Source organism: Vanellus vanellus (genome assembly GCF_965231255.1).
Source record: "Vanellus vanellus genome assembly, contig: HAP1_SCAFFOLD_411, whole genome shotgun sequence".
Taxonomy (NCBI): domain Eukaryota; kingdom Metazoa; phylum Chordata; class Aves; order Charadriiformes; family Charadriidae; genus Vanellus; species Vanellus vanellus.
In genome coordinates this window covers 137,057-148,324 of record NW_028126635.1, presented here as the reverse complement: position 1 = coordinate 148,324, position 11,268 = coordinate 137,057, and the positions used below count along the sequence as shown (strand labels likewise).

The following is an 11,268-nucleotide window of genomic DNA, read 5'->3' as shown; positions in this document are numbered from 1 at the left end:
CACGGTGGCTCACCACCACCCTTCTTCCCCGCTCGGACCCACGATCCCGTCCTTCCTAACCCCGTAAGGTCTCCAGCAGCCCCATTATTTTTAAGTTTCCCCATATCGCTTCCCAGTGCCCATATCAACCGACTGCTTGTCGATTCACCGAATCGCTTCTAACAGAAGAAATAATCTACTCCCACACGTGTTGCATGCAGCTAAAAGATAATTTCGGAGGCGCGTTGAGGTTTGTAGATTCTTTTTTTTTTTTTTTTTTTTCCCCCGTGAGCGGCCTCATTGTCAGGTGAGATTGTTTTCACAGGTTTTCTCCGTGACCAGTCCAGGTTTTCCACGCCGAGGCGGCACAAAAAGGAGCTGTGACCTACGTGAACCCATGGCGCGGTGGAGGGGCGGCCCTCTTGACCGATGGCCACAAGGGGCAGGACTCCGTAGGGCCGTTGCTGCGGAAGTGACTTCTTTTCTCTCCTTTTTGCAGCCTCCTCCCTCTTGTCGTCCCAACGCCCCTCTCTCACAGCTTTCCTCCACCTTCTACCGTTGGCTGTGTCCTCTGCGGGTAAGTGCAGCTTTACCTCTCGCGAGATGCTCGGCGGCTGAACCGAGCCTTTGGCAACGAGGCGAGGATCTGCAAAATGGAGGGAACGCGTCGTTTTCTTTTTCCTCTCTCTTTTCCACCCCCCAAATCCTTTCTTTCTTCCCCAGACCTTCTGCCAACCCCGACGCTCTCCACAGACGCCGGCTATAATTTCTATTATGAAGGAGAACGCGTCGCTATTCTCTGCTTGGCTCCGACGATGAGGAAAATAGGCGGATTTCGGTTCTTCAATCAAACTGGGGAACAAATTGACCTGCAAGCACCTTTCTCCCACCCGACTGCCTGGCTCCAGCTCACAGCCACCAAAGCATCTGCTGGGGAGTACACGTGCATGTACTTTGTGGAGGACTCCGGACAAGAAATACCTTCCAATAGGAGCCTTCCTCTTTCAGTTAAGGTTCATGGTAGGTTGGTCTTGTCTGGATGGCTCGGGTACCATCAGCCCAGACACCGCGCGCCTCCCTTTAGAGCATGATCTTGTCCAACGGCCCTGTCATGTGGTTGCCAACGGACGGATGAAGTCGCCCTGGCTTCTCACAAGCTCCTTTCGTGCTCCTGGATTTCTCTGAGAAAGCGGGAATAAGTTGGCCTAAAGGTTGGGTGGCCTCCAAGAGGTCTGATGGCAGCGAGCCTCCCCAAGCCTTTCATGAGGGTTTGGCCTATTTGGGGCACGTGAAAATACTTATTTTCTGCACTTCAGTGAAGAAACTGCTCAAGCTGCTTTGAATTCTTGTTTCTGAGAATCATAGGGGGTTTTGCTTCTGCCCATGGTTCAAGAAGGGGATAGAAAAGACAACCACGAGTGTCCCGTCCGTCGTCCCCCTCCCCCCCCAGAAGCTGTTCTGTAGTTCAAGGGTCTGTATTTACCCCAGTAATAGTCAGAAGAATAATTAACTTCTTTTCTAGTCCCTTTGTCGAGGCTGAGTCATGACATTGGGAAAAATCATGGGTATTGTGCACGGGTCCTGATGTCAATAAATGGACGATTGGTTGGGTTATGTGTTGTTTGGGTTGTTTTTTTTTTTTTTCCAGCTGCTCCCATTGCCCCAACTTTATCCGTGGATCCTCAGCAAGAGGTCTATAGATACGGGGACTACGTCAAGCTACTCTGCTCCATCCCCTCGTTTCCAGCCTACGTTCGAGAAGTCCAGTACTATGCGGACTTTGGACTTGCAGCCTCCATCCCAGTACCAAACGTGAGGAACTACAGCTATGACATCAGGATCACAGGAGAGGAGCGCTCCGGGTCTTACAGTTGTGCCTATTTTGTCATTCAGTCTAGACGTCCCGTTCGCTCCGAAAAGAGCCGCTGGGTCAATGTCACTGTGATAAGTGAGTTTTCAAACCCTTCGTCACTTGAGCATCCAGTAACCACCGGCCCATCATTAGTTAATTCCTTCCCTGTGTGCTTGCCTATGAATTCACCCATCCCTTCCTGTCCTATGACCATCCACCTCTCTGCCTCGGCGTCTCTCTCTCCGTCACGAAATGAGCTCATTGCCACACCTGCCCACGCTTTTATGGACAAAAATAAGGGCAGATACTGGAGGAGAAAAAAAAAACGTCTCAATCAAAAGATGGTTTTATTACCTTCTCTGGCTTTTCTGATGAGACCACCACAACTTTCGACAGCAATCCGTCGTTCTCCTGGGTGGGTTTGCACCATAGCTTCCCAAGAGCTAAGCATCTAACCATCTCCCAGGGACCACTACAGCTGATTTGGAGTATGTGGTAGGGTGGCCAACACAGCTCACTGTCTTATTTGTAGGCCCGTCCATCTGTCAGCTGATATTTTGTCACAATCTGGACGTCCATTGACTCCCACGCCCGTTGCCAAGATTACCACCATAGAGGGGCTTTGCAGAGCTGGAGGGAGATTCACCTCCTTCCCTCTAAGATGGGGTTAGCTATTGATGGGCTCGGTCACGGTAGGAGTCATCATCTCTGTTACGGGGAAAGGTCGCGTCATGGTAAAGTTGCCGTTGATTCCTTCCCAGGCCATAAAATGAGCTGGATTCGGGAGATCATCGTTGGAGGTTCCTTCTTTACCATCAATGGCCTCATCTTTTTCTTCTCCCACCGCCTGATGAAGAGAAGAGGTAAATATTTCACTTTCTTTGACTCTCAGAAAATGACCCAGTTTGACTGTTATTCCACCTTCCTTTCCAAATTAAAATTAAATTTCCAAATTAAAAAAAAAAGGAAACAAACAAACGCTTTGTTCAAAGCCCTTTTCGGGAGGTCGTTCTGGACAGAGAATTTGAACAGCATGGCTCTTCGCTCTCCTTCCTCCTTTCATCCCCAAATTTGCCTCCCTCGGAGGGCAAAGACTGAAAAGACACCATTTCTGATGCTGCTGCTTCCCTTATCTGCAGATCTGGAAGAGGGATTCCGGGTGGATTAACGAGACGAACGAGAAGAAAAACGCCCCGAAGGTTTTGCTCCATTTAGCCAACGCAATCCACCTCCCTCGGGCCCTGCCTGTTTCCTCCATGTCTGCCTCAGAGTCTCCAGGAGGCGGAAGTGGTGCATCATCAACCGGCCCGCTTTTCCTTGCTCCTTTCCTCTGTGCAGACCCACGTGCCTTCCAACGGGCCTTGGGTCCGTCTGAATAAAGCTGGATGTTGCGTTTGGGTCTTGTGGGTTTCGTGGAAAGATGCGTATTTCCACGCTCCTTCCCGAAAGGCGTGCTCGCGTTTGTGCGCCTGCCGCTGCTCCATCTCACCCCTCGTCCCACCGTGTTCCCGTTACCCCTTGGTCATATTCGTATCCGAAATTCAGCCTCCTTTGGGGTTTTAATCGCTGGACTGTGCAGTCCAACGGAAGGAGACGGGTTTGGGGAGGAGGACGCATGCGCAGATCCGTCCCTTGCCCTTCTGGCTTGCTTGCCTTGGCTGTCCAGGTCCAACACATATCGTGTCTGTGTGGGTCATACCTTCTGGTTTGCATCTGTAGAGGGCTGATGTCTTGGGGAGAGGACCACAGGGCAGGAGGGGTGTGACAAGAGGTCACATTTAAGCGGCGAAGCGCAGTGGGGGGGTCAGACCCCTTCGTTCAGCATCTGCTGCCAAAGGAGAGTAGACAGCCCACCCCAGCACAGGAGCACATCATCTCCTCCCTGGACGGACGCGGCGTAAATCGGACCCGTCCAATGGGGCTGAATTCCACTTGGTACGAGGTGGCTCTCCTTGTGTGGGGGAAGACGGTGTTTTTCTAAGGTTAGGAACTGGGGCGGGGGGCAGGTAGAGACCAAACTCTGTGTTTTTCCCAATGAGGGCTGCGGAGGAGCACCAGCCAGCGATGGGTAAAACCCTTCGGCGTTTGCCTTTCCCACCACCCTCACCATTCCCTGTTTTCCTAAAGTACCAAATCGTGGCAGAAAACCTTGAAAAGACACTTCGGCTTTTATGATGAAGCTGTCCAGGGTGTAGGAAGGTTTTCCTTCCTCCTCTCTTTCATCACGTCCCACGGAGTGGGAACCAACCCCAGGTTCCAGTATAGGATGGGGAGCTACCTGTTAGAGAGCAGCGTAGAGGAAAGGGACCTGGGGGTCCTGGTGGACAGCAGGATGACCATGAGCCAGCACTGTGCCCTTGTGGCCAAGAAGGCCAATGGCATCCTGGGCTGTATTGGAAGGGGGATGGTTAGTAGATCGAGAGAGGTCCTTCTTCTCCTCTACTCTGCCCTGGTGAGACCGCATCTGGAATATTGTGTCCAGTTCTGGGCCCCTCAGTTCAAGAAGGACAGAGCTGCTGGAGAGAGTCCAGCGTAGGGCAACTAAGATGATTAAGGGAGTGGAGCATCTCCCTTATGAGGAAAGACTGAGGGAGCTGGGTCTCTTTAGTTTGGAGAAGAGGAGACTGAGGGGTGATCTTATTAGCGTCTATAAATATATAAAGGGGGAATGTCAGGAGGATGGAGCCAGGCTCTTCTCAGTAGCGACCAGTGATAGGACAAGGGGTAATGGATTCAAGCTGGAACACAAGAGGTTCCACTTAAATTTGAGAAGAAACTTCTTCTCAGTGAGGGTGATAGAGCACTGGCACAGGCTGCCCAGGGAGGTTGTGGAGTCTCCTTCTCTGGAGACATTCAAAACTCGCCTGGACGCCTTCCTGTGCAACCTCATCTAGGTGTTCCTGCTCCGACAGGGGGATTGGACTAGATGATCTTTTGAGGTCCCTTCCAATCCCTAGCATACTGTGATACTGTGATACTGTGATACTGTGATACTGTGAGTGACCCAACAGGCCACTCCTGGTGCACACAGGAGACGTAAAAGAGGCATAAAGCCACTCTTTTGAGCATTTTCTCAGGGTTTGAAATTTAGGAGCGGGCTGGAGCTGGAGTGCCAAGAGCTGCGAGTTTTGTTCAATCACCCCGACCTTCCAATTCATCCATCCATCCATCCATCCATCCATCCATCCATCCATGGCATGTACCTGCTCCTTGTCCTGTCAGCTGCTGAGCCACATGTGGGATCAGAAGCACCTGCACATGGCAGGGGAACAGGATAAGGTCGGATAGGATAGGATAGGATAGGATAGGATAGGATAGGATAGGATAGGATAGGATAGGATAGGATAGGATAGGATAGGATAGGATAGGATAGGATAGGATATTTTTCAGTTGAAAGGGACCTACAACGATCATCTGGTCAAAGTGGCTGACTAATATGGGGCTGACCAAAAGTTCAAGCATAGAATCATAGAATCATAGAATCAGTGAGGTTGGAAGGGACCTTTAAGATCATCAAGTCCAACCGTTAACCTGCCCTGATAAAAACCCCACCACTCCTAAACCATGTCCCTAAGCACCTCATCTACCCTTTTCTTAAACACCTCCAGGGATGGTGAATCCACCACCTCTCTGGGCAGCCTATTCCAATGTTTAATAACCCTTTCCGTGAAAAAATGCTTCCTAAGATCCAATCTAAACCTGCCCTGACATAACTTGAACCCGTTTCCTCTTGTCCTATCACTTGTCGCCAGGGAGAAGAGGTCAGCTCCCATCTCTCTAAAACCTCCTTTCAGGTAGTTGTAGAGGGTGATGAGGTCTCCCCTCAGCCTCCTCTTCTCCAGGCTAAACAACCCCAGATCCCTCAGTCGTTCCTCATAAGGTTTGTCCTCCAGACCCTTCACCAGCTTTGTAGCCCTTCTCTGGACACGCTCCAACACCTCAACGTCCTTCTTGTAGTGAGGGGCCCAAAACTGAACGCAGCACTCGAGGTGAGGCCTCACCAGTGCCGAGTACAGGGGGATGATGACTTCCCTAGTCCGGCTCACCACACTATTCCTGATGCAGGCCAGGATGGTGTTGGCCTTCTTGGCCACCTGGGCACACTGCTGGCTCATGCTCAGCCGGCTGTCCACCAACACCCCCAGGTCCTTTTCTGCCAGGCAGCTTTCCAGCCACTCCGCCCCCAGTCTGTAGCACTGCACGGGGTTGGTGTGACCCAAGTGCAGGACCCAACACTTGGCCTTGTTGAACCTCATACCATTGGCCTCGGCCCATCTGTCCAAATCCCTCTGCAGAGCCAACCTACCCTCAAGCAGATCAACACGCCCCCCCTCGTTTAGTGTCGTCTGCGAACTTACTGAGGGTGCATTCGATCCCCTCATCCAGATCATTGATAAAGATATTAAAGAGAACGGGCCCCAGCACCGATCCCTGGAGGACACCACTTGTATGTTCTTAAGGGCACTGCCCAAACGACCCTTAAACACTGACAGACTTGGGGCGTCGACCACCTCTCTAGGAAGCCTCTTCCAGTGTTTGACCGCTCTCTGCGCAGAAAAGCTTCCAGTCGGAACCTCCCCTGGCACAGCTTGGACCCATTCCCACGCATCCTGTCCCTGGACGCCAAGCAGGAGAACTCAGGACCTCCCCTTCCGTGTCCCCTCCTCAGGAAGCTGCAGAGAGTGATGAGGTCACCCCTCAGCCTCCTTTATCTCCAAACTAAACAAACTCAGAGTTCTCAGCTGCTCCTCAGAGGACGTTCCTCCCAGCCCCGTCGCCGGCGGTGTTGCCCTTCCCTGGACACATTCAAGGACCTTCACATCCGTCACAAATGGTGGGGCCCAGAACTGCGCACAGCACTTCAAGGCGAGACCGTACCAACGCCGAATGCAGCGGGATAATCCCCTCTCTTGACCTGCTGGATCTCCTGTGTTTGGTGCCCCCCAGGATGGGGTTCGCCCTCTCGGCTGTCAGGGCCCTCTGCTGACTCCTACTGAGCTACTGCCCACCAGCAGCCCCACGTCCCTTTCTGCGGGGCTGCTCTCCAGCCTGTCCTCTCCCAGTTTCTAGTCGTGACTGGTGTTAATCCATCCCAGGTGCAGAATTCGGCATTTGTTCTTAATTTTCATGTCATTGATGATTGCCCGATGCTCCCATCTATCTAGATCCGTCTGAAGGCCTCTTGTCCCTCAAAAGAGTTAACGGCATCTCCTAGTTTGGTGTCATCAGCCAACTTGGTAATGGCACATTCAACTCCTGCATCCAGATAGTTGATAAAGATGTTGAAAAGAACTGGCCCTGGAATTGAACTCTGAGGAACACCGCTGGTGACCAGTCACCAGCCGGATGTAGCCCCATTCACCGCAACCCTTTGGGCCCCGCCCTTCAGCCAGTTCTTCGCCGTCAACCCACTCATCCCACAGTCGGACAACGTGTCCAGAAGGATGCTGTGAGGGACAGCCTCACTAAAATCCGGGAAAATCTACATCCACCACTTCTCCTTCATCCCTTAGGTGACTTTGTCATAGAAGGATATGAAATCAGTTAAACGGGACTTTCCCTTTCTGAAACCACGTTGAGTGCGTCTGACGTTTCCATCATCCTTTAAATGCCTTTCCTTTCCATCATCCTTTCCATCCTTTCCATCATCCTTTAAATGCACCCAGTATGATCTACGAGGGGGGACCCAGGTCTCCAGGAGACCTAGACATCCAAGATACCCAAGACCCAGCTGCCAGGAGTGGGGCATCTAGAAGTTCCCAAAGAGCCTGAGGGGACCTGGACACCTGAGGGTCTCAACCCCACTATTGTCAAGGGCCCATGAGGCCATTTCAGCCCAGATCGAGGCTTTTTAGCCCTGCAGGTTCAGCGCAGCCATGGCTGTCCTCCTTGAGCGGGACCTTGACTTGGTCCTCTCCGTCATTTCTCATCTGGACCTTGGACCTGCCTCATCCCACCTGGCTTATCCAGGGACCGCTGAGTTGTGTCTGACCCTGGTTACCGTCACTGGACATCATCCCAACCCGTGTTCTTGCCTTCACTTTGGACCTGCCTCATAGCCACGGTCTTGCCCGGTGGTCTGGACTTTGGGCTGATCTCCCCTTGCTGACCACGGGACCAAGCTCAGTCCCCCAAGTCCTTCAGGGAGCAGTTGGCCATTGCTACCCCCCCAACGGCTGTAGCAATGACAAGAAAAGCTAAAAATTTTTACCCCTGAAAGTTGGAGTCGCAGCCAGCGCGCAAGGGCACCTTCTCCATTGAGTGTCTCCTCAAGGGCATCATGGCTTTCAACCCACACTCATCCCAGCTTGGACAACTACAAGAACTTGGCCCAAGACATCGAGTGAAAGAAATTCTCTACCTTAAAGGAAATGATCTCTTGATAGTGAGAAAAAGTACATTTTTCACCGTCAGACTGAAATCTCCTCTTCACTTTTGAGCGATTGACTAATCAGATTGATTAACAGAACTCAGAGGGTTGTGATCAGCGGCACAGAGTCTGGTTGGAGGCCTGTAACCAGTGGTGTCCCCCAGGGGTCAATACTCGGTCCAATTTTGTTCAATATATTCATTAATGACCTGGATGAGGGGACAGAGTGTATCCTCAGCAAGTTTGCTGATGATACCAAACTGGGTGGGGTGGCTGACACCCCAGAGAGCCACGTTGCCATCCAGAGTGACCTGGACAGGCTGGAGAGCTGGGCAGAGAAGAACCTAATGAGGATCTACGAGAGCAAGTGCAAGGTCCTGCACCTGGGGAGGAAGAATGCTAGGCACCAGTATAGGTTAGGGGCGGACCTGCTGGGAAGTAGCTTGGAGGAGAAGGATCTGGGGGTTGTGGTAGACAATAAATTATCCATGGCCCAGCAATGTGCCCTTGTTGCCAAAAAGGCCAATGGAATCCTGGGCTGCATAGGGAAGAGTGTGGCCAGTAGGTCAAAGGAGGTCATTCTCCCCCTCTACTCTGCACTGGTGAGGCCACAACTGGAGTACTGTGTCCAGTTCTGGGCTCCCCAGTTCAAGAGGGACAGGGAACTGCTGGAGCAGGTCCAGCGAAGGGCAACGAAGATGATTAAGGGCTTGGAGCATCTCCCTTATGAGGAAAGGCTGAGAGAGCTGGGACTCTTTAGCCTGGAGAAGAGAAGGCTGAGGGGAGACCTTATTATGGCGTACAAGTATCTAAAGGGTGGGTTGAAGGAGGATGGAGCCAGGCTCTTTTCATTGGTTCCCAGTGACAGGACGAGGGGTAACGGGCACAAGTTAGAACACAGGAAGTTCCGCTCAAATACACGGAAACACTGCTTTACGGTGAGGGTGACAGAGCACTGGCCCAGGCTGCCCAGGGAGGGGGTGGAGTCCCCTTCTCTGGAGATTTTCAAGACCCGCCTGGATGCAGTCCTGAGTAATGTGCTCTAGGCAATCCTGCTTTAGCAGGGGAGTTGGACTAGATGATCTCTAGAGGTCCCTTCCAACTCTGAACATTCCATGATTCTGTGATTCTGTGACTGAAACTAATGGAGGAGGGAAGAAACTCCGGCACGGAGCAGAGAAACACCAAGAGCAGAACAGCCCTTGCGTTGATCAGCGGTAGAGGCCTTTAGTTTGGCTGAAAGGATCTGTGGTCGAAAAATTAAAAATCCTTTGGCGTAATTATGACGAGCGGTGTATTTCGCTGCTCGTGGAATCCTATGGAAAATTAAGCTCGTCGGACTACAGCGATGCTTTTGCAAGACACGCGTGTGGTGTCACAGCACAGAAATTACAGATTTCTTTGGCCAAAAATGTTTTTCAATACGGTGAATTTTATCTGAAGTGATCCTTTTTTTTTTTTTTTTCTGGGTTTCCATTTTCCCTACAGTGTTGGGAAGTCTCGAGAGATTTAGTCCTATAATTAGAGTGATATTTCACTGTTTAATTATAGAATTTTAATTATAGAATTTAATGCATAGATGAACCATTGAAGTGGGTTTTAAGCAGAGGGCTCTAGAGATTCCCACTGCTTCCGACAGACTCTTAATCCCAAGAAATTTAAGTGGAAATGCTCTTTATCAATCAGTTTATGTCGTACGTTGCACTTCCAAGATCCAAAAAGCCTTTAACGTGAACCGCCGTCCCAGTAAACTTACAACAACGTTTCCTTCCGTGAAATAAAACTCAATAAAAAGTCAATACTTTCTTTTTTTTTAAGTTAGCATCGAAGCGTCAAGTTTAATTTTACACAACCTTCAGATCAAAACATTGGAGAACTTGAGCGCCTGTTCAAAGTCATACCAAAAAAAAACCAAAAAACTTCCAAGGATTTGGGCGAGTGCTTTAGTATTTGATAGATCAACAACCACCGCAGCACCTTTTTATTTTAAACCGATCCACGTGATCGCCCTTAAATGCTTCTCTGTAAATTGTGACGTAAAGGAAGATGGAAACTCAACACGGGCAGATTTACTGCCCCGCGTACCCACAGTTCACGCCCATATTTTTCCGAAATGCAGCGAGCAGGACGTCAGGCGGAATTTTGCCTTAGGGAAATCACCTCATTTCGCATTCATATTCTCATTTTGAAAGACCGAGTGATCTCGAAGGGCCGTAAAGTTTGGAAAAAAAAAAAAAAACCACACAAATTCCGCTTTACGTGTAGTTATCCGGGATCGACACGAAACCACGACTCCTTTCCGCACATCGTACCTTGATACGAACTGTACACGTTTATAGCGCAGAGTATTTTAAGAAGTCAAAGAGGCAGAAGGAAGAGAGAAAGAACAATTTGTGAAGGGGGGAGAGTTCAGCTCCACGGCGGCCGGCGCTATTTGTGGGCATTTCAGCTCCACTGTAGTGTGTAGTCTTTGCCTAATTCAAGCTCCAGGTGGGTGATTTCCAGGATCTTTGGGGAAAAACCAAAAAAAAAGAAGCATTAATAAATGTGCTTTGAAGGTGTCTCGGTTTTCTGCAGCTCACGGAGCACAGCAGGTCCTTATTTCTGATTGCTTCTCTTTATCTTCTTAATTCGTCTTCCTGGTTATTTATAATATCGCATTGTGTCACATTACGTCACATTATATCACATTATATTATAACATATTCCATGACATCGTATCATATTCTATTCTATTCTATTCTATTCTATTCTATTCTATTCTATTCTATTCTATTCTATTCTATCACATTATATCGCATTGTGTCACATTACGTCATATTATATCACATTATATTATAACATATTCCATGACATCGTATCATATTATATTCTATTACATTATATTACATTATATTATATTATATTATATTATATTATATTATATTATATTATATTATATTATATTATATTATATTATATTATATTATATTGTATTGTATTGTATTGTATTATATCACATTATATTAGAACATATTCCATGACATCATATCATATTATATTGAATCATATTATATCATATTATAAT

The 11,268-nt window shown here is 49.3% G+C and overlaps 1 protein-coding gene and 1 long non-coding RNA gene across 2 annotated transcripts in view; one reads left to right on the top strand and one right to left on the bottom strand.

Annotated features, from left to right (window-relative positions):
- The first annotated feature begins 1,773 nt into the window (after positions 1 to 1,773).
- On the top strand, positions 1,774 to 3,139 carry LOC309684876. Its single transcript, XR_014270366.1, has 4 exons — positions 1,774 to 1,791; positions 1,873 to 1,927; positions 2,593 to 2,694; positions 2,971 to 3,139. It is a non-coding gene; the product is annotated as an uncharacterized lncRNA (long non-coding RNA).
- A 7,339-nt stretch (positions 3,140 to 10,478) lies between these two features.
- Positions 10,479 to 11,268, bottom strand: part of LOC309684878 (maltase-glucoamylase-like) — a gene marked incomplete at its 5' end in the record, with an annotated part of 63,253 nt that continues 62,463 nt past the window's right edge. Inside the window, one exon of the mRNA XM_082500723.1 lies at positions 10,479 to 10,709. Within this exon, the coding sequence (XP_082356849.1) occupies positions 10,647 to 10,709 (63 nt within the window). The 3' untranslated portion in view covers positions 10,479 to 10,646. The remainder of the gene's footprint in view (positions 10,710 to 11,268) is intronic.